The sequence below is a fragment of the Styela clava genome, chromosome 5 (assembly GCF_964204865.1).
Source record: "Styela clava chromosome 5, kaStyClav1.hap1.2, whole genome shotgun sequence".
Classification (NCBI taxonomy): Eukaryota; Metazoa; Chordata; class Ascidiacea; order Stolidobranchia; family Styelidae; genus Styela; species Styela clava.
The window spans coordinates 17,868,910-17,891,449 of record NC_135254.1 but is presented as its reverse complement, the minus strand read 5'-3'; the positions used below and the strand labels follow the sequence as shown (position 1 = coordinate 17,891,449).

General features: G+C 31.9%; 1 protein-coding gene across 1 annotated transcript; it reads right to left on the bottom strand.

The window, feature by feature from the left end:
- Window positions 1-4,759: 4,759 nt before the first annotated feature.
- Window positions 4,760-21,308, bottom strand: LOC120344043 (solute carrier organic anion transporter family member 2B1-like). Its single transcript, XM_039413126.2, has 12 exons — window positions 20,989-21,308; window positions 16,605-16,853; window positions 15,685-15,769; window positions 13,579-13,677; window positions 12,724-12,921; window positions 10,917-11,048; window positions 10,486-10,650; window positions 8,972-9,135; window positions 7,934-8,106; window positions 6,639-6,703; window positions 6,224-6,344; window positions 4,760-6,006 (listed from the first exon to the last, which is right to left on the bottom strand). Exons 1-12 carry the CDS (start codon window positions 21,274-21,276, stop codon window positions 5,877-5,879), a joined length of 1,869 nt encoding a protein of 622 aa, XP_039269060.2. The 5' UTR covers window positions 21,277-21,308; the 3' UTR covers window positions 4,760-5,876.
- Window positions 21,309-22,540: the final 1,232 nt, after the last annotated feature.

Here is a 22,540-nt window from a genome sequence, read left to right as displayed (position 1 = left end):
TTTCTTCAAAGCACGTCACGCTCTACTGAAGAAATTATTACGTAACAAACGTTGGTTAAAGAGCCAAGTATGGTAAATCAGAGCGTATTGTTTATGGAAGGCGTGTGCATCTGATTGTGTATTTTTGGAGGTTATTTAAGAATGCCCCCCCTGGCCGCAAGGAATAGATTTCGATATAATGATTCACATGTGAGATTAATTTTTGCTGTGATAGTTCTGGAGGAAAGAAAAACCACGGTGGCACCGTCCTATCCCGGTGTCGCTAAGATGGTACTAAAATACTCATTTCATTTGCAACAACTTACGAATGTGAGGCAGCTTTTTCAACGTTACTCGCTATTAAAAAAATATGTTGAAACAGAATGGACGTGGGACACGATATGAGAGTTATCCAAAACAGAAACCAAGGTAGAAGAACGAGTCGGAGCCAATCAGGCGCACCCGTCTCATTGAACTGTTTTAATGTCATTCAATAGCTGAATGCTTGTTATACTACGTTGTTATTTGCTTTCATTTCTTTAGTGAAAGGCGAGTCATTAGAAAAATTGCAAGGGGACCGTTATACATAATTTTTGAAAAAGTTTGAGAACCACTGGTCTAGCGCAACCTCTACGGACAGTTTTATTACTGTATATTGTTATAGGTTTTTTATTTTCCAATATAGGTTGCTACAAATTATATGCATATTGAGTGTTGAGAGTTCTCCACTAGGCTACGTATTACATGAAATATTATCACAAAAATCCCGATACACCATCAATTAAACGTCGTAAAGCAATGCGCAAAATAAGTCATGCAATGTCAACAATATACAGTATATTGTCAATTTTTTAAATGATATCGAGTATTTATTTTAGAACAACCCAATTCTATTGTCGCTTCTGATATTGGAGTGAAGTTAATAGCGCGGGCATGGGCAAACTACGGCGCGCGGGCCAAATCCGGCCTGTTGTGTAATTCAAACTGACCGGCCGAACTAAAACCAAATTTTGATGTTTTAGGTAAAAACTACTCAAGGAATTTGTTGTGATTGCGAATTAATTTAGTTGGGTCTTATTGTTTTTCACGTTTGCTTTTGTAAGGCTGTAAATATTTATTGTTCAATAATGTAACACCTTCTTTTCGAAAAGATGTCCAACTGATCCGACGCAGTGCCACAGGGTGGCGCAATATTTTAAGAAATGGAAAAATGTTGGGTGGAATATCCAGACCTATTGGAAATTTAACAAAATGAATGTAATAGCCCTTGAGCGGTTCTACTACATATTCGAGTACTGAAAAGATTAAATGACTCGCCTATTAGCTTCGGAGGAGAGGCGATATCTTCCCGACAACAAATGTCACCCAAACAACAATTCATCAAAACGATACATATGTAAACTTCAATTAGGCATTTGATGCAATTGGGAATGAAGCCAAAGAATTTAAATCATTTGAAGTATGCTTGTAAGAAGTTGAAGAAGTAGAACAAAAAAGCATGAAGTGCAAACGTCGGATTTTTACCACGTCTCATTTTTACCAATTACTATACCATGCCTCATTTGATTGTCAGAGATCGGAAACGTAAACATTTTGAGATTATACACAAAAAATAGCAATCATATTGCAGAGCTTCTACTCGGTATACAACTATATGAATGACCTTTGCTTGATAAAATAATGCTTTGTAACTTACTATACATGACTGATGTGTTTATCTTACTCAAATGTGTAGATAAATTGCTTAGCATTTCAGAATGCGACATTTTTGCATGTCGTGAATGTAAAAATGGAATAACTTGTTTTGCAATTCACCCAGAACGGCCTTTTTGCCGTCTGAAACGCGATTCGCGTGCCAAAACATTAACAAGGCCAGTTGATACTGAGTTCTTAATCTCCACCGTTAGTATCAATTTTCAAAATCGTATATTCCATTCCAATTTCAGTCTAGACTTATTTGAAGGCAATTTAGAATGAGAACCGATTCTAATGGAGTTTACATTCTTGGAATTGTCCGATTTTATAAAGAAATAAACGAAATGCAAATGTTGCCGAAATACAACAAGGCGCGTCGTTTGATATTCATCGCCACAGTAAAGATATTGCTTAATGAAAAATTTGATTATAAAGATACTCTAAGATAAAAGCAAGTTGGAAAGTAACTTTCAAATACCACTAATGAAAATTCCGTCTTGTTTTCATTGACCATTCCTATGAACCCCGTTGTCTGATGAAAAATTGCTTTCTTATGAATTTTTCCTATTTGTATTTACAACATGTTTTGTGTAAATAAGATTTGTACAAGTATCTGCCTTCATGTAGGGATACATTGTTATGGACGAATGATTACCGTCAATAACTAGATAAAATTTGAACGTGATTGAATGAATTGGCCATCTGAGGACACTCTCAGAGTCAGTACCATTGATAAAAAATATTGATCTCTTCGCCATGGTATATGAGTGATAAAGATGAAACGTCAAATAAATGCTTGATAAACAGAACATTACAGGGGTCAAAAGTAATTGCTCGTGAAACAAATATTTTGTTTTGAATTTTGCCTCAAGCAATATTGTGTTCCATCAGAATACTTTTGTGTTCATTTTCGATTTCACCACAGTAGGTATTAGGTTCATTTATTTGTAATAATTAATGAGTAATGCATTACACCTACACTAATAGTTTATAATAGCTCAGGCAGCGTAATTGAATTCAGTAACCTGTCACCTAGAATTCTACATTATCCTTTTAATTAGTGGAAATCAATACGTGACGCCAAGGTAGTTCATGCTATTCATGCACACAAAAAATGTGAACTGATCATTGTAACTCTGCTGAACTTATGATAATAACTAGATGTTAATGAGCGATATGTAATTGGCCAAGATTATAATCGTCTGCGGGCGGCATACCACCATATCAAGGCATCGGAGGGCATAAAATATTTTTGTTGAAAGAACAGCAATCTTTCGATATAAGCTTGTAAAAGATTGGTTTGTTGTTTTTGTGAGTTTAATCAACTAAAATAATAAAAGCGACAAATCAGAATATATATGAATCTTATATTTTTGAAAGTATAATTAGAGGAATGTGTCTTTTAGAAAAATAAGATTTTTTTTATTCTATCAAACGTTTGCCTTGTATAATAAATCTTGTTCTTGTTTTTGGAAACATTGGAGGTAAACATCAACGGGGGGTATGTCCACATACAAGACGATCTCAACAAGTTTTGTTTGATTTTCACACATTTCGAGAACCATTCATTCAAAATCAACACATGTGATCCGTTACATCTATGCCATTATTTGTACACAATAGCAACATCTTGCAACTAGAATAAAAGAGATCTTTTTTTAAATTCAAAAGGCATCTAATTTGCCAAAAATGTGTCTTTTGAGTCAATAAAATCTCACTCATTGTCTAGTATTCTCATCATTTTCTGATTCAAAATATTAAAGAATTTATTTACATGGTTGGACGCTGTCACATATATCATACTCTGCTTGTTGAATTTCTTAGATCATTTTTACAATATAAGAACCAGTTTGACTTTAGCTACAAAAATGGTATACCGACGTTTCAGCCCACCAATGCTTGGGAGCGCAGATACAATTATCGACATTGTGCGAGGATCGATACAAGATATTTCGTCAATTTATTAATAATATTATAATTAGTGGAGACAAACTTACAAGTATTAACGAACGCAAGACAATAGTGGAACAGCTACGATAACATACCAGTACCTGTATCAGGGTAATGGTACTCGACCTGTCCTCACTTTTCCAGGTACTCTGACGGGGGTACGTGGTTCCAGTTTCAACGTGAAATACATATATATATATATATCGAGTGATACGAGAGACCACTGTATTATCAGATACGGCACGTGGTCTACCGCTTCGACATAAAACTTCCGGCTTTTGCTAAACACGAGGCCCTCCGACTTTTGCTGAGCACTAGATTCTCTGAAATATGGTTGCAGAACCACTGCAATTATTTTTTGTTTCTAATTTTGTTGGTGTCACCACACAAAATTTCAGATAAAAAAAACGAATCCCATAGAGCATGGGACAATGTGAAATAAATAATAATAATCATTAGCCTTTTGGGGAGAAGAGCAATCTATAAACACTGAAAATTTCAAGGTAACTAACTGGTCTAGTAGTCAATGAGAAAATCAATTTATTCCATAGCAACAACAAAAAAATACTAATAACAAAATGATAAAGAACAGCAACATAGGAACAAAACGATCCATATGTACATATCGTGTCTAATAATAATAGTAAAATATTTCACTTTCATTTACGAATTATTCAATCCGCGCTCGGCCCTGCGTGGGCCGAAATATCTGTAAGTCGTAAAATATAGCCGTTCCTTCAAATCAATATAGATAGAAAAATTCTCGTTGTCTAAATCACTGCTGCTCAATTATTTTTACCGAAGGTCCGCATATAAAACTTCAAAAATATTTGGGTCCGGACTTTCCATAATTATATTTCGGCATTCTCAAACACGCAATTCCTTGGCCGACTAATGATAATGATTATTAGCTAATAAAAATTGTGTGTTATGGCGTTATATTTTTTTCATATATATTTTTAGATCTATAAAAGTGATTTTATAAAGGAAACTTCAAATTTGGGGCTAATGATCCAAATAAAGAATTATGCGCGGTCCAAATCGAATACTCAAAAGGTCCGGATTCGGACCGTGGTCCGCCAGTTGAATAGCCCTGGTCTAAATAAAGCAAGTCTCCGTGCAATTCAAATCAAAATTAGCAATGAAACAAATTTTTTATTCTGTCAGTAAAAAGTAGACAAAACAGTGTAAATATGTGCGAAAAAAAACTTGTTTGAGAGAAGAACAGATTTCGATTATGCAAAATCTATGCTATGTATATGCAAGAGGTGCTATGTAGTATTTTTTTTCTTTTAAACTTCAATAGAAATACCTTTTAAAATGTATCAAGCCACATTCAGTACTGGTAATTTTAAATTGCTCAATTTAGCAACAAAAGTTAATCTGCGTTATTTTTGGTAAAGCATTCAAAATAATTGAATCTATGAGTATGAGTTGTCATGCAAAGAGTAGGGCAATGAGCCAAAGCAATAAACGTATGCCCCATTTAGTCTATGGCCAATTTAAGTTTTTTGTGCACTCAAAAGAGTATGCTGAATAAAATCACAGAAAACAACAAACAAAAAAAAACATTGTGCACTATTAGACACTATACTGAAAAACAAATTAATTCCGAGTTACAAGACAAATGAAGAAATTAGGCATAAGCAGAGCTTAAAGCAAATAATGTTTTTGTTTTCACTCTTAGTCTAGATTTGAATTCATTTCAATATATTACAGATATAGTTTAATACGCTACATATGAACAATTCATAATGACTAATAAATGGTACATTGCAATTGAAAAGTTTAGCAACGAACTGAAAGTATTTCTATTACTGTTTAAAATGATTATGATTTTATGGCTTTAAAAATCAATTTGAAAGAAAAAAAAATTTCGGGACGAACAGGCGGTCATTGGAGTCAAATATTTGTAATGGGTAACACTTGGAGTAAATGCTGGACAAATAAATAAATACAGATTGATATCAGTAACTGCTGAGGACACTAGGTGGTGACGCTAATAAGTCGTTCTAATCCAATCGTTTTGAATCGGAAGTGGAATGAGGCTATCCGTTAATCCCTATAATGCACAAACTTGGAGGTGAGTGAGTTCAGAACATCGTTAGAAGTGACTGTGTAATTACCTCATAAAGTCTGGTTTCAAATAAATTTTCTACTAACGTTTATGAACAAATCAAGAGAAAATTTATCATGCAGTGAAACAATGAAAATAATAAATTATTAGCAAGACTTAAACAAATAATCAAATATTAAACATTGTCTTCGTTTTGAACTGGTTTGCTAGTACGTGTTTGTGTTCTATGCTGCACTATACAACCAGCCGTATTAAATATACAAGTAGCTGTTACACCGAGCACAATTATATGAAGATAGGAGAATCTGGAATATAATAAGGACATTAGATTATAAAAAATCACGAATAATATATTAGACAACAACAACGTAATATAAATTTCGAAAAATGTTACCAATATTTATCTGATTTTTGGCAAATGCAATTGGCCTTCAGTAAATGTGTTACAGTTCGGCAGTAATAATGCAAAAAGAATATTATGGGTTCCACTATAGTGAAATTTCAAATAAGAATAAATATTACCTAAAAGACTCTCTGTCATGTTCTAGACAAGTTGCTGTTCCAATACATCCGGGTGGAGCACTCCACTGTGTGCAGGTATCGTCAATCACCGCACCGGTTATCATCGGTGACGGTATAAAAGCTAAAAAGATAAGCCAAATTAAAAGAAAATCCAATTAAAATGAAGTAATTTTTGAATGTCATTGTATTTTTTCCAGGCAATATTTCAATTTCTCTTGAGGCTTATCCAATGATAAACCTGAAGTAGATTATATACTTTACTATGTATTTGAAAAAAGAACATTTTTCATAGATATCTGGATTAAAATATTAAATTGATAAAGAATTATATATACGGTCTTGATAATAATGATTTTCATGATAACGTTATAATTAATTTGAAACAATACGTAATAATTTGTATAACGTTACTTACCTAAAAGACGAATTATTAAAAATTTTAGTCCAATGGCTGTGCATTTATCTTTGGGTTTCACAGTTCTAAATAAGAAACTTTGTATAAATAAACTTACTCAATAGAAATGATTGTTTTTAACAGATATATTAATATTGCCTATTGTAGAAAAGTTATCCGCTACAATGTAGTAGGTATTATTTTTATTTCAACATCGCAAGATGAACCAAAGACCAGTATTCATTGTGAAAATATAGTTCAATGAATATATATAGCTCACGAATATATTGGCAATATAATATTAATATTGGCAAATATATATTGTTATATGGTATTGCACTCATGATTTCACATTGATAAACGCTCTAGAAAAAATATCTTTATACTTCTGAAACCGTGCTACGTAGATCGATAATACAAAACGTTAGCGAAATTTTATGTATATAAAAACCATACTGATTGATCTTTGTATAGTGACCTAAAGTTGTTATTACTGAAGAATAAATATTGCCACCATTTTGACATCATCGCAATTGGTTTATGACGAAGCATAGACATGGACGTAGTTTTCATTTTAGCGACAAAAACTATGTTTGCTTGTTTTGGACACAGCTCCACTTATATGTTACAAACGTGTCTAAAAGTTCATGATCTTATTAATATTCATAAAAGTTAATAAATAACATTGCTAATCAGCTTATTCAATTTATTTATTTATAAATATGATTTCGTGTATTATTAAAAAAAAAGATAATTTGAGTTTGAATTCTACGTAAAAGCCCAGTTTCTGGAATAATATCGTTTATTTAACCAATTCCCTTTTTTACATTGTAAGATGTGTCGCGAGGATATATTGAAACCTTATTTTAAACGAACTACGTAAAAAATTAATATTTTCTTCATACAAATGAAATTATACTAGATCACTATCTCTAAACCCGACATCTATAGTTTCGTCAATGACTCAAAATGCCTCTGGGAGGAACAATGAAGGCTTTGTGTATTTTATGGGTGTCAGGAAAATTTAGTCTTCATTGAAGAAAGGAAAAGCTAAATAACCGACTAAATGTTTATATTAAACACGTTTCCCAAGGTAAACAAAACTTTATTATGACGGGATAATCAAAATCAAAACATATACACTATACTGTATAGTTATTGTTCCGACAAATTTTGGTTTTTCTTGGTCAAAATACCAAAAAGCAAAATATGCAAAAATGTCTGAATAAAAAGTGAATTCAATGCACTAACACAGGGAAATGAGAATTTCTACTGCTTTGTGCCAATAATGAATTGAAAAACATATTTATACAAACCTTAGAATTACAGAGTAAGACGGTGTAACAATATGGCAACACAGCAGAGCTGCTAAACACATCATTCCGACAAATGCATAGCATTTAGGTCTGCAAATCTCTCCTCGTTCGTCTTTACAGTGTGTTAGGTTGAATTGATCACTTACAGATATGTTTGAACAATGTAATGATTCCTGAAATTTAAAATAAATTTGATTACATTTTGTTGAAAAGGTTGGTAACATAAATAATCAAATTCAATGCAATAGTCCAAGTAAATAACATTAATATTCACCTTTGTCGTTATTGTTTTTTTTATTAAATAATCAGTACGGCCATGGGCACCTTAAAAGCACAATGTTAGCGTTTTCTCGTTGATACACGCTAAAGTGTTACATCAGATCTTTGTTCCTAGCATCATAACCATGACACTTTTTGCGATTTTCCAACATTAAACTATAATAACTTTTATATCAAACAAGCACGCTGACTAAGCCGTATATATACCGCTATACCATAACTAACAGATTATTCCGCGCCATTTTGTGGCAAGCAGAAAATACAATCAATTATAAATTAAGTTCGTTTAATTTATAATTTAGATATAATTTTGAACTGTATTTTTGAACTCAAATTTAGAATAATATTGCGGATATAACTTTCGACTTCGTTAGAGCATCCCTCACGGGTAGCACTTGACCCACTAATCCATTTTTGACAGGTTAATACCTGATGATCCAATAATGCAATAAACAATAGAAATATTAATCATTAACAACAAGTGTTGGTTTCGCTTCATTGATTGTAATTTTCCTTTACGATTCCTGTTTTTTTGTTTAATAAGGCACATTATGTGATATTCCCCCAATGTTAATAATAAATACGATTGTCGACGTGCTAACCAGTTTGTAAATTCAAACAACTAATTTTCAATCCCCTGATAAATTTATTTCCTGTATTGATAATAAAAATTTTGTAGTGGTACTTAAATATTGCAAGTTTAAAATTACAAGCTTTATGCTAGATGTTGTTTCATATTATAACAAATTAAATACCTACCTGTGGATCGCAATTGATATAATATGTTGGAATTATCAAAAATATTGTAGCACCCGCAGCACACACGATGAAACGTAGAGTTCCTTTTGCACCAAGTTTTGACCTTTGAACTATGAAGCCACCGGAAAATAAACCAATGCAAATGACTAATGGCATGGACAGACCTGGAACAAAAAAATTGTCAATACATAAAACGTATGTTTATAATTGATTTGTTAATTAAAGTGTAGTTTTGAATTTTAACTGAGTGATAGCCTAAATAAACGACACTGTCCAAGGTATTTTATATTTAAAATCTAAATGAATCTCATATTCTTTTGACAAATCACGTTTGATTTTTACGTTAGAATTCGAGTCAATAAATTACTTTTCGAAATTAAATTCACAATTTTGAAAACTGAACTGAAACTGAAATTCTCTAAGATTCCGTTTATTCATTGTATTGTTCATATTTAAAAGCTGCGCGATTCTATATTTCCCAAGTGTTTTGACTATTACTGCTCATGAATTCGGGTTCACTTAACTTAATTTGGTTACGCATACAGAAATCGTGTGCTGTGTTGTGAACATTTTGTCCACTTCATAATTGAAATTCACTCATTTTTACATTTGTGCCATAGTTCAACTATTATCCTCCGTTCATAAGCTGAAATTTGTTTTTCGTTTTGGTTGTGTGTGGCGTTCTAACAACTAATTGATAAATTCCCATGCCAAACACTATACAAATACTTAACGTTGACGCGTTAATCGGAAATACTAACAACAAAGGTGATCACGCTTCACTGAAATTGTTAGTAGGAGTTTATTCTTTAGTAACTCTAGTTTGAATAGGTCTTTATAATGTAATAATTGACTTTACACTTCGTACATTGAGAATGTGCGTTTAATTCAATTCAAATTTAGCATGTATTCTGATATTAATAATTGACTAATTATCAATGAAGAATCGTATAAATATTTTTCACAGTAAAAGTGGAAAATCATTCTTGTCTGTTTTAGGCGCTGTACTTAACTTTTAATCCTTATAAAAATATCCTGCGTCCGGATATGTAAATAAAAAGCTTTGCTAGTTAGGTGCTGCATTTGTATGTATATTTCGGTTATGTTAAGAACGATTTCCGTGTGACGTCATCTACCTTACTACTCATTTACGTCATCTGCGCCCGTACACAAACTTTTAAAAACAGGTCACATCATTATTATGTTTAGTCTAAAACACATTCAGTTCCGTAGAATTAAACTCGATATAAACTTTATTTTACTTAGTTGTTTTCAAACTTCTTTGAAAAGAGACTTAAAACCGTGAACTTGATATGGTGGTACAAGGTGTAGCGAAATATCTTCACGTCACAAAAACGCATAATGTCAAAGCCTCATTTTGCGGTGAAAAACTTTTGTGACATAATTTTCTGTTTTCGTGTTCAATGATTCGATGACCAATGTCCAGTAAACCAGAAGTGCTCGGACCCACGTCTTATTTGTAATAAAACTTGAAACTTAATTAATGCACCCACCAAATATCATACTGGCTTGCGACTTGCTTTGATAAAAAACGATTTCAAGAAATTTCGGCATGAAAGCAGTAAGTGCCCCGACAACAAACATTAAACCGGCGTATCCCATTACAACTAGAAGATAAACTGGATTTGTCATCAATCTTTTTACAGTTGTGTATAAATCTGTAAAAATAAAAAAAAATAAATTATAAATGTTAGCATTGGCCTTGTCGAAATCACCTGTGTCGAAATGTGACCTAACTAAAATTTAAACCTAACGTACGTCATTAAAATTTTATGATCTGATAAAACCTTCTACTGATTTAGTATGTGCTGATCATTGCAATTTTTTTGTCTGTTCTATATGAAAAAAAGATATTTCGCCTTTACTGTCGCTTTTGTTTATACAATTTTGTTACCAAAATCACAGAAAAACATTTTCATCTCACCAGAAAAGATTTCCATCACTTTCTCCGTTCTAGTTAAAGCTCGTTTTTCTGCAAAAAGACATTCGCTTGTTTTTTTCACATTGCTGTGCTTTCTGAGCAACGTTCCATCCAATGGGATGACGTCATCTTCATCTGTTTGATATAAATAATATTGATACTGATTTCAGTTACGTTGCAAGATCTATAAATTAATGTTAAGTTGACAAATTCAACATCGCTCATACAAATGCAGCCGGGTAACAAAATCAGAATGTCAGCAGAAAAGTTTCCAAGTCAGTAGCAATATCTTTATAACGTCCCGCACTATAAAGTTCAATTACATTTCATTTTATTTCGTGTTAGTGTTTTGTGGTTTTTTAATGGACTTATGTCGTTCGTTCATTGAAAATTATACCCGCACGACAAAATTCGTACAAACAAAAAATATCCATCCATATCCAGTATTATTTTTTTGATTAATACGATTAAAAATGAACTTTGGATACTACTACATTTATGTCAACGTTTTTGGTCAAAAATAATATTATAATTAGATAAATAATTACGCAGCACATTTCGAAGACGGGAAAATTAATTAAAAAGTGAATGACATTTCGATATATGCATTTAAAGGTAATATTACAAAAACACTTGTTGAACTAAAAACAAATAAAAGTTTTCTACACTTTATGTAAAAAAATGGTTGACGATTTTTTGTAATTTTACACTTCTAAGTAAATATTATGAGTTATTACTCTGTATCAGCAATTTTGGAAATATAAAGAGATTTTTTTTTATTTATTATATATATATAATGGGAATTTTTAATTTATTCCAAACAGTTCTCTTGGCGGTTGCAGAACATTCGCTGCAAATTACAATATATATAATCTTTCTGATTCATCATCAACTGTATAAAGTATTTGTTTTAGAAGACCATTAAGCAGTGATTTCAGTAAGGCTAAACAAACAACCATTTTTACTCACTATCTTTCTAACAGATTTGCCAACTCTTCATCCCAACATACTAAGAATTTTTGTAATGTATTGCTACTATTTTTCAGTTTGTGCTTTGTAAATATTTTGTTTTGTATCTTTTGAACAGTAACCTGGGCTGTTTTCTACCAAATGAATAGACGCATCTTTCGTCGTTGATGTCAAAATTTACAAGAAATTTATTTTTTCTATTTTTTCTGGCAGCAAGATTACATCTAGTTGATCGGGGGCACATCAAAGCAAAGGTTAGTACCGATTTATTAAAACGAAAAAAGTTTACTTGCTTCTAACAACCTAACTGTTTTGGAACCCACGTAGGTATGAATATCTTGAGAACATCAGCAAATATTATCATGAAAAAATTATCTTGGACATGTCATCAATCAACATTGTGTCAAATTACATAATGCGATTACCCAATTTACTCAATCTGAATGAACTTATGACTCACAGCAACGTCATGAGACTAATAAGACGTTTCAAGCTCTTTTTTGCTGTTTTACCATTTTTGATTAAATTCAAAATAGAAGCATATTCTTAATTTTGAAAAGCAATGTGTTCAGTATAAAAAATATTATTATTTTTTTTTTAAATATCAAAACAAATTTAACCAATAATTTGAGTCAAAATATTGCATATACTCATATACTTGATAATAACATAATAGCATAAGCATGAAAACATTAAAAAAGATTTTGTACAAAATAATTCATCCCAAATATCGAGTGAATCTGTACATCCCGCGTCTTCCTTGCGTTACCAGAAAATTAGAAGGTGCCGTTAAATCACATTAATCTACATGTATATAGAGCAAAAAGATAATTGCATTTACCGATACCAAAATCCATTTTATTGTTCCCATTTTTTATTTCACGTATTGACTTCTTTCCCACAATGTCCGATTTCTCCATCTTGCGCGGAAACCAAAATAGTGGAATCGCAGTCAAGATGACGCACAATCCAATGATGATATATCCCAACCACCAAGCTCCGACCCACGATCCATCATTCATTGTGATTTTGATTTCGCCTAGAGAAATATATTACGTCAGTGATTTTACGATATTATAAAAAAAATCGCAAATCAGTGATTCAAATTCCGAAAAGAAATTTATGTCAAATACTTTTGATACATAATGAAATTGACTTGGAAATAATGCCACAGCGTAATATTATAACCACGACGGGTTGAGAGTTTAAAAAATATATAATAAACCACTTCAAATAACATCCGCAAGATAAAGTTCAAATCATCAATAATGCTAAAATTGGTATCAAACGGGATGAAATTTTTGCAGTCGAATAAATATTTTAACGAGTATTTGATATGCCATTTTTGTATGTTTTAACTCTGGTAAAAAAAATAAGAGCATTATCACATATATCGATAAGATTATATTATTTTTCAGAAAATTGGTAACGACCGTACGACTACTTCTGGAGGAATAACAGTTGACTTGCCGTTGAATGAACACAAATATATATACTTATGTTTGAAACGTTTGCCGGCAGTGGAAAATAGGGGGTATTGAAGCTAATAATGTAAATCGAATGAGAAAATTATATACAGAAAAAGTTTTCGGTCAATTTGCAATAATCCACAGGTTTAAAAAACACTTTTTTATTCCAACTTCACACAAATAAAAAAATTGTATATATTACAGAAAATTGATATAAATTTTCTCACTTGTATCCACTCGATCAAAATCTACGTACAACATTGTAGTCAATGATCCAACCAAGTAACCAACTCCAGGACCAAGATTTTGTAAAAGGAACATGATACCTGGAAAACGGTTCAAAGTATGTTAGTCTTTCAAATGCACATACAATGGAAAACACATTCAAGTTGTCTGATCAAGGTTGCAAAATAATTTTGTAAGCTCGATCTTGTGCTACACCTCTATTTAGTAACTTCCACATCTTAATAACACTGTGGATAAAAAGTATAACTGTGAACAGATGCTATAAAATGTTCATTGTTCACTTTAACGAATAAAAACTTTTTTATCTGGACCTAATCTAAAAACTAATATAGGTTTTAATCAGAGTCCAAACAGTCAACAATTAAATTGGTTGTGATATCATCGTTGTAATAGACATGTTCGACTTGGCCAATTGAGCTATATTTGCGGGGTTTTAACTTATGGTGAGTGAGGTTGTTATCATAATTAGAAACGTCAAAATCTTGCAAAGTAGTAAATGTTTTATGATTTTGTGTGGATTTCAATACTGAAAAACTTGGGGTGGGTTTATTGTAATTAGTCCACATTATTTTTGGTATCTTATATTTTTATTCAGCCTTTGTTAATAGATACTTCATAACCCCCAAGTTTGCTGTTCATAATAAGAATCTGTTCTCGTTAAACAGAGGTTGGGCATAATCCATTTACAATTCACGAAGAGGCGAAAGACTGATGGATTAGTTAGTGGAGTGATAAGACATAGTAGGAATTACAGATCGGTGCTAAAAAGACTTGAGAACAAGTACTATAATCTGCGTGTCACCATCAATCAACTGTTTTGTTTTACGCAGTTAATTGGATAAAGTATTCTACAGTCTAATTTCACTTATGAGCTTTGCGAAATATAGCTTAGAACATTAGCTTTTGAGTAGTTGTTTACAAAAAATATTATCCTATATAAACAATGATAGTCAATGATCTCTAAGCAACTTGTTGTGATATATATACCTTTTTGTCACTTTAATAATATTTTTCTATTTCAAAAAAAATAAAAAGATGGAAACTATAAAATATTAAATTTCAATGTACTTGGAATTTATTAGAGATCTTATATTTTATTTCTCATTCGAGTCCCCCAATGGAAGCACATATTAATTGACTCCACTTTTCGTCACATATGTATTACATCATTTTTTTTTAAATTCTATCCAAGTACAAATTATTGATGCATAAACGATGCACTTTTAGTTATAAGCATTTTCATATGAAATAACAGATATTTATTCAAGTGGAATTTTACTTACTTATCTTGCGTGGCAATATATCAACAGATAATTCCTGACTTCTGAAAAACCCCACATGTATTGTAAAACTGCTTTTGTGTTTTATTTTCGTGGTGAACTGATTTCTTATCGGTAAACAGCGTTAAGAAACGGTACCAAGTCGTTAGACGGTACTGTTAGATAAGTGAGGGATTAATATGTATGCATAATTTAATGTCAAACCTTTAATTACTTGTTTAAAGGAGACGTTGGGTATGAAGCGTGAAGACAGTATCTATTTCTATTCTTGTCTTGAGGGTAAATTTGAAATATTGTAAATATATTACGCTAATGTTCTGTTGTTTTAGATTCTTAAATAAAATCCATTAGTCTGATCAGGTCACGTGTAATCATGATTAAATCGCGTCCCTTGCACATACGGATCCATGCGTTTTGAACGTTAGCCTATATACAGTATAGATAAAAATCACTATACAATCAAATATGTTGAATTTTGGTGCTAATAACATTGGAGACGATCGAGTTTTTGACATTTAATTATTGTATTCGAAAATAATTTTTACTGATGTAAATTATAATAATAATATATGCATACTGCAAAAGAACTATTCTGAACTACTCATAATTTTTCTGGTTTGGTATATGATAAACAAAAAATTTGATATAAAGGTATATAACTTTTTTATCAATGTGAATGTTTTTAGGGTAGAATTAAAATGGTATAACTCCATTTTACTATATTATAACGAGAGGAAATTAAGTTACATCATTCGATCATAATTCTTTTTTCGCTTTATATATAGTTGATTGAGTAAAAATGCTTACCTAAATAAAGGGGCGATTTTCCAGATTTCGCAAAATCGTCAATAAATGATGAACCAAGAGGTACCAGAACGGTTGCGCCAATCCCCTGTAATAATAAAATAAATCAATTCCAATATTCTTACTAGCAAACTATACATACAACCAGATACAAAAATTCCATGATCACAATTATAAAACGTTTTCGAAAGCTTGCTCCGAAAAAATGTTTCCGGGTAGCTAAGAGTTTTGTATATTTTGAATTGGGTTTATCAACTATCTTAACAGCAAAAGCGATTCAATCAATTTATATGTATATGATACCTATATCTTGCAAATTCGTTTTACAACACCCCTCTCTAGAAAAATGAATTCATCTAAATTCCCACAATGATTTAGATAAGCGACAACATTAAGGCATTGACAGATGGAGTAAATATTTGATAATCGCGACTTGAAAATTATAAGAAAATATAAACCCAATTTCAAACATTTACTACTATTTTTCTCTTTTATTGAAATAATAAGTTTTGCTAAATTATTGATACTGAACTACAAGCTAAATATTTTCTGAAATTTTTGTAAGCCTACCTCGTATTATATTGCATAACAATGCGATTTAAACCTTCATCTAAATTATTCCTTAGGACCGGTTGCAATTTATAAAGTGAAATTATCCCTATCTCCATTAAACGCAATTTCGTTAGCTGAAAATGACGACTGCGGCCTTATTAGAAAATAGGCTTATTACTAATATCAACAACAGAAGTTTTATTAATGTTTGTCTGGAATATTAATATCGTATTTTTAGTGCTCTCTCGGGGACCTGAAGTGATCGTTAGTAGACCGTTTCCTAGCGTCAGATATCTCAATTCTATTCTTGTTGTGGAAAAAAAGTTTAATCTATTTCTTACAGCGGGTCTACTGTAAAATAAACCACCCACCTGCAGCATTTCACCGAGTACAAGCAGCACGTAAATATTAGAACTTGAACATGATGGGGCGACGCTGGTTTCAGTAGAATCAAGAAGAATTGTTGAATTAAAAAGCATTTCTTTGTCTGAAATCAAAGTAGGATCGTAGTCTGGGCTGACTATATGAGGAATGACGTTCAAGAATCCTCCTAAGGCTATTACCATTGAACCTCCAGCCATTATGCGAGGTCGATGTCCATTGCTGCTTAGTTTGCTCACCTACAAAAAGAAACAAATAAATTGTCAAATATACAAGTAGAAAGCCCCGTGACAAATGTATGATATTTATTGTTAAATAGATCGGCTTTTCGATAATCTTTCAATAATATTCAATGGGCGGATATATAGCAATTTACGAAAAGATGTCTTAATATAAAAATATAGTTTTATGACTAATTGACCTAAATCACATTCCATTATTGGGTTCAGTCCTTTAAAATAAGAGTATACTCCTCGAATAGATCTGTAACTGTAAGTATATATTGTTCTTTAAATTAGTCATGGTTGAAGAGAGTCTTCCCGGATTCTGTGCTTGAGTAAAAATAAAATATTTCGTCATTCTTTGAATGATTTTTATTTTTTGTTCGAATTATACAGAAGAAGCAGGGAAATTTAAATAGGCCAGATTGTATAGTCCATTCGGATTTTCAGTAACGATATTTTGAGTACTACACAACTATCTCTCTAGTGGTAATGTGCACAGTAATCTTTCAACAGCCATTACATTAGTCATTTTTGTTCGTGACTAAGCTGAAATTTTTAGACGCACTCAGCCGTATCTGCTTTGTCTACGACGAAAATTCATTTCTTATGAGTACATCTATGGTGGCCCATCGTTGTCACGCGTAAAATTGAAAATAAAAATAAAAAATAAAATAAAAAACCGATAATAAAAAAATTTTTGTAAAAAAACATAAAAATAATTAAAAAAAAAATGAAAAAAAAAAAATTAAAATTAAAAAAAAATAAATAAATAAAAACGAAAAAAAAAAAAAAAAAAAAAAAATTAAAAAAAAAAAAATTTAAAAAAAAAAATTGAATAAAAAGAAAATAAAAGGTTGACAACGATGGTCCGCCTCGTGGCCCATCGTTGTCACGCGTTTTTATTTTTAGAAAATTTGCTTCTGCTTGGGACCAACGTTGTCAGGCATAATCCTATGCGCACAAATGTGTTCCCTGGGTTTCAAACTCACTACTGATTTTCTTGAGCAATATTCAATATGAAAATGTTCTATAAATTCTCCATGCTACAAGTTCAACAAGAAGTAATATATTTATAATAATGATAAGAGAATATAGAATTGAATACGAAAATTCGGAAAATTTGTTTTTACGTGTATAAGGTAATTTAATTGGAGAATGCTGCTTAACTACTCAGTTGTTTGGACACTCGCGATGCCGGTACCGTACCGTCTTACCAAATACCGGTAGTCGGTTATAGTCGCTTTGCGTCTGACCGTACCGGTAGCCATACAATCACTCATCATCTCCCATTCTTTCACGAGTGATTGCATGGGTACCGGTACGGTCAGACGATATCGTACCGGCATCGCACAATGTCTGAGCAGTTAAGCAGCATTTTCCAATTAAATTACCTTCTACACGTAAAAACAAATTTTCGTATCCAATTCTATATTCTCTTATCCTTATTATAAATATATTGCTTGTGGTTGAACTTGTAGCATGGAGAATTTGTAGAACATTTTCATGTTGAATTTATTGGATATTGGTCATGAAAATCAGTAGTGAGTTAGAAACCCAGGAAACACATTTGTGCGTGTAGGATTAAGTCTGACAACGTTGGTCCCAAGCAGCATCAAATTTTCTAAAAATAAAAACCTTTTTATTTTCTTTTTATCCAATTTTTTTTTCAAATTTTTTTTTTTTTTTACAATTTTTTTTTTTAATTTCAATTTTTTTTTAAATTTTTTTGTTTGTTTTATTTTTCAAATTTTTTTTTTAATTTAAATTTTTTTTTATTTTTTTTTTTTCAATTATTTTCATGTTTTTTCATTTATTTTTATTTATTATTATATTATTTATTTTTTTATTTTCGCTTTTTCATTTTATTTTTTCATTTTTTTTTTAAATTTTACACGTGACAACGATGGGCCACCATATACATCCCCATTAGTTGGTAATATCACTTTAATAATATAGTTGGACACAGCTTAAATCAAGTAATATATCGCGCCCAGTGAAGTAAAGCATTTTTGTACACAGTATTTACGCAATACGTTTTATTTTACGTGACAAAATTTTCATAGTTCTAGAAAACTATGCTAATTGAACGTGAGTAGTAGACTGGAACGATAGATACATCGTTGGTGAATGACTGCTGAAAACATAAATTTGTCTTTCAAAGTCATATATATATATATCATGCAGCTGTCATCATGAACAAAATTTGATGATATTTGATCATGAAATGAAATAGTATTGAAATAACTACAATATACTTCAGAACATCATCTTGTCTACAATATCACAAGTTTATATGAACTATTACTATATCAAAGGGAAAACGAGTATTTCTCATCATTACGCAATACATAAAACATACCAATGTGTTGTACAATTACATGACAATTTTCTTTGAAGTGACCTTGAAAATTACTCGCCCAAATTGTTAAAAGATTTACCAACAAAACCGCTTCCTATCGTTAAAAATAAGCCGCATCGCATGGATAAACTGCAGATATGTTTGTGTCACAATCATTCAAACACTTTCTATGTTTTAGTGTGTGTGAATCTTAATATACCATCATTGTATGGTGTCTCAACAATGATAGCGTTATGTTTAGTGTATACTTTGATAATTTCTGTCAAATGCAGTGCATTTTCCGATTTTCAATATCTAGTCGGATGTGTAACCAAATAATACCTCCTTGACACGTTACCGAAGTCAAGAGAGCGGGAAAAAGAAGGTCTATAGATTTTAAAGATATTCTTTTGTTACAAGATATTTGACAAAATACCCGCATTTTTGTGGCGAGCCGGGAAAATTGTATAATGTGTTGACAATTGACACAAAAAGCCTCATGCAAAAACGATAGGTTTGATCCCACTATTGAATTCTACACCAGTCAATATCAATTTTAGCTTATGAGGTAAATTCATACAGCTTGGCAAAACAATAACTTTCTATTTCACCATTCTAGGAAGGCATGCAAAGTAAAGTTTGATAACGGTACCCAGCAAGGAACGGCATGCATGAACGGAGCCTCCACTATGAAAAGCCCATCATGTCAGGGAATACATGATTCTAGGAAAGATATTTGACCACGGTCTTCGATCGCGTTAGAGCTAGCTGGCTGTCGCGTAGCTAATCGCAATTCATATTTGGAGGATTTGTTATACAATTACTGTAGTTTATACTTTATAACAGGAAAAAAATTCATTCTCTAATTGAAATATCAGACTAAACATCCAGACAGACTTAAATCGGACAATCAAACAAAGCCAGCTGTGTCTTTGTGTCCATGCGTCATATCACTTTTATTTACCTTCCCCAGTTAATCCGTCACACATACTTAACAATTTTCGAAGATTGGAATTATTGCGGTGCATAGTTAACGCATAGGCGTTAAAATAAACCCCACTGATATATTTCAAGATTGTACAAATGGGTTGTTTGTGTTGTCCCAGGCATGGGGTGTTCATAACAATGATGTTAGTATCAGTTGCATATATTAGGCCAAACCAGAATTACAAATACCATAGAATATTAAGATGTTACGTTTCAATGCAATTTTACAGTGGAATTTCCAGAACAGGTATTTTTTATCAACTATTTTGACTTAACCCAATCTGAAGCTCTATCATACTGAACTTATCAATACATATTATATAATATCTGCCAACTTTCGATTCAAAAATAATAATATATGTAATTGTTTGCGTCCTAAGAATGTTGCTTAACAAAAACGTGGTAAAAAAAATTAGAAAATGCATTTTAATTCTTGCAGACTTTAAATGATGCAGACTTTAAATGATTCTTCACATTTCGTTTTTCTAATGAGTTTTGTGAGAGATACAAGTCATTTTGAACCCATACCGTGAATGCAGGAATGCAATTTTACCTCATTAATCATTTTACATAAATCATATCCTACGTATGGACTCTCCTAAACGTGATAATATTCATAGGTGCGCACCCCAACGAGAAATATTAGATTTTCTGCTCATTGAGATAATCTATGCAACATGCAAAAGTCTCTTACACTCTGATACAATTCTTTTAACTTGTGCTAATATGCTCAGGTATGACTCAATCTAATAACACCATATTTTGGTACAATTTAAAAGTATTGTGACGTAAGACATTGTGGAACTAAAACAATACGAATCTCACCAATACAACAAATAGCATATTCCCAAAGTTGAAAGATCCAACGATCAATCCTGCCAAAGAACTTGATATCTGAAATCTTCTTTCGATCGAAGTCAAAACACTTTTTGTATAAATTGACAATGCATTTTGTGAACACATAAGAACCCCAGAAACAAAGACAAACACTTGCAATGTTAAAAAAGTTCGTTTTCCCGCAGACATTTGAGATTTTCTCTGATGCCCGTTATTTTCGTCGTCTATTGGAAGTGTTTGGTCATTCGCGATATCCTTTTTGACTAATTTAAACATTTTTACTTTTTTTAACCTGTTGGTATATTGAATTTGATTAAACTTAAAATGAAAACGATTTACTACTCATAAAACACACCAAACTCTGCTATAGATGCATGTATTCCATCCATCTTCCGTACATTCTTGCAGACAGTATGCATAGAATTGACACAACCATCCAATTTAGAAGGTAAAGCCGAAGTAGAGAGTGGTTGGCCCTGTGGCAGTAACTTTTGAATAGGGTTTAGCTAAAGTTTATATTAGGTAGACATATTTTTATTGTATGTTATAGACTGCGATATAAATTTTTTTTTCTGCTTAAATTAAACCATCAAAACTTGCGCTTGTTCTAATATATCGTGTTTCTGATCTGTCCATATCTTCTGCGTCTGTAGTCTGTAAGCTTGAATTACTGCAAGGGCGCAATTTATACAGCACAAAATTTCGTCAGAAACTATAGGGAGTCTCAAATGTTTCATAACAATCCTTGTTTTCATGTTATGCGAGCTTTATTTTTTCGGAAAACAATTTTTCATCGAATTTTTTAGGGGAAGACGAATCGGCCCCAGAAGCATAACTCAACCTCTTCCCTGCTAACCTCAAAATTCCCAAGCAACAATCCACGGATTTGAATTATCTATCAAATTTTCTCTTTCCTTTCTCAGACCTAATTCTAAAATGCGCTTTTACAAATTCGTTTTGAACTTGATTTGCGCAAACAAAGAACATGCAGTGTCGTCTCGGTGAAGAAACATCGTCTCGCTTTCTTCGTTATTTGTTTATATGTTTACCATAAGTAGACCGGAGCGACGTATTTTTTCGGAGTTTCTGCTACGAAAGTGACAGGTCACGTTTGTATAATATTATGACGCTTCGATGTTAGTTTTTAAAAACAAAATGATGCTTTCAATTAGAAGCTGTCTAAGTTGAGAGAGTTCGTACTATAAATAACCAGTTCTGTGATAAAACTTATCTGATCTATATTAAAAAATATAAACGATTCCAAATTAACGATGATGACAAAATTGTAGCTATTTTAATATAATGGTGACTATCCGTTCTACATTGTTGCGCAGACACAATGACTCACTGAAGTAACCGTACCAATCAAAACAATTCATCATATATATCAATGCCGAATTTGTTCAGTTCAAAAATAACGATGGATAAAGTGGATTTACTTTTCAGGGTCGACCTCTGTGCAGAAGCCATCAATACAAATACCATTGAGTTTCAGGGCGCTGTAGGATAGAAATTGTGAATAAGGCAATCAGAAATATAT

What these genes read in the sequence shown, in the direction of transcription:
- LOC120344043 (XM_039413126.2), bottom strand. Translation starts at nt 21,276, where the DNA reads ATGTTTAAATTAGTCAAAAAGGATATCGCGAATGACCAAACACTTCCA. An exon ending in ATATGCTATTTGTTGTATTG is followed by an intron (nt 16,854 to 20,988) that starts GTGAGATTCGTA and finishes TTCTTTTTGTAG; the next exon opens with GTGAGCAAACTAAGCAGCAA. An exon ending in TTTAATAATTCGTCTTTTAG is followed by an intron (nt 6,345 to 6,638) that starts GTAAGTAACGTT and finishes TTATCTTTTTAG; the next exon opens with CTTTTATACCGTCACCGATG.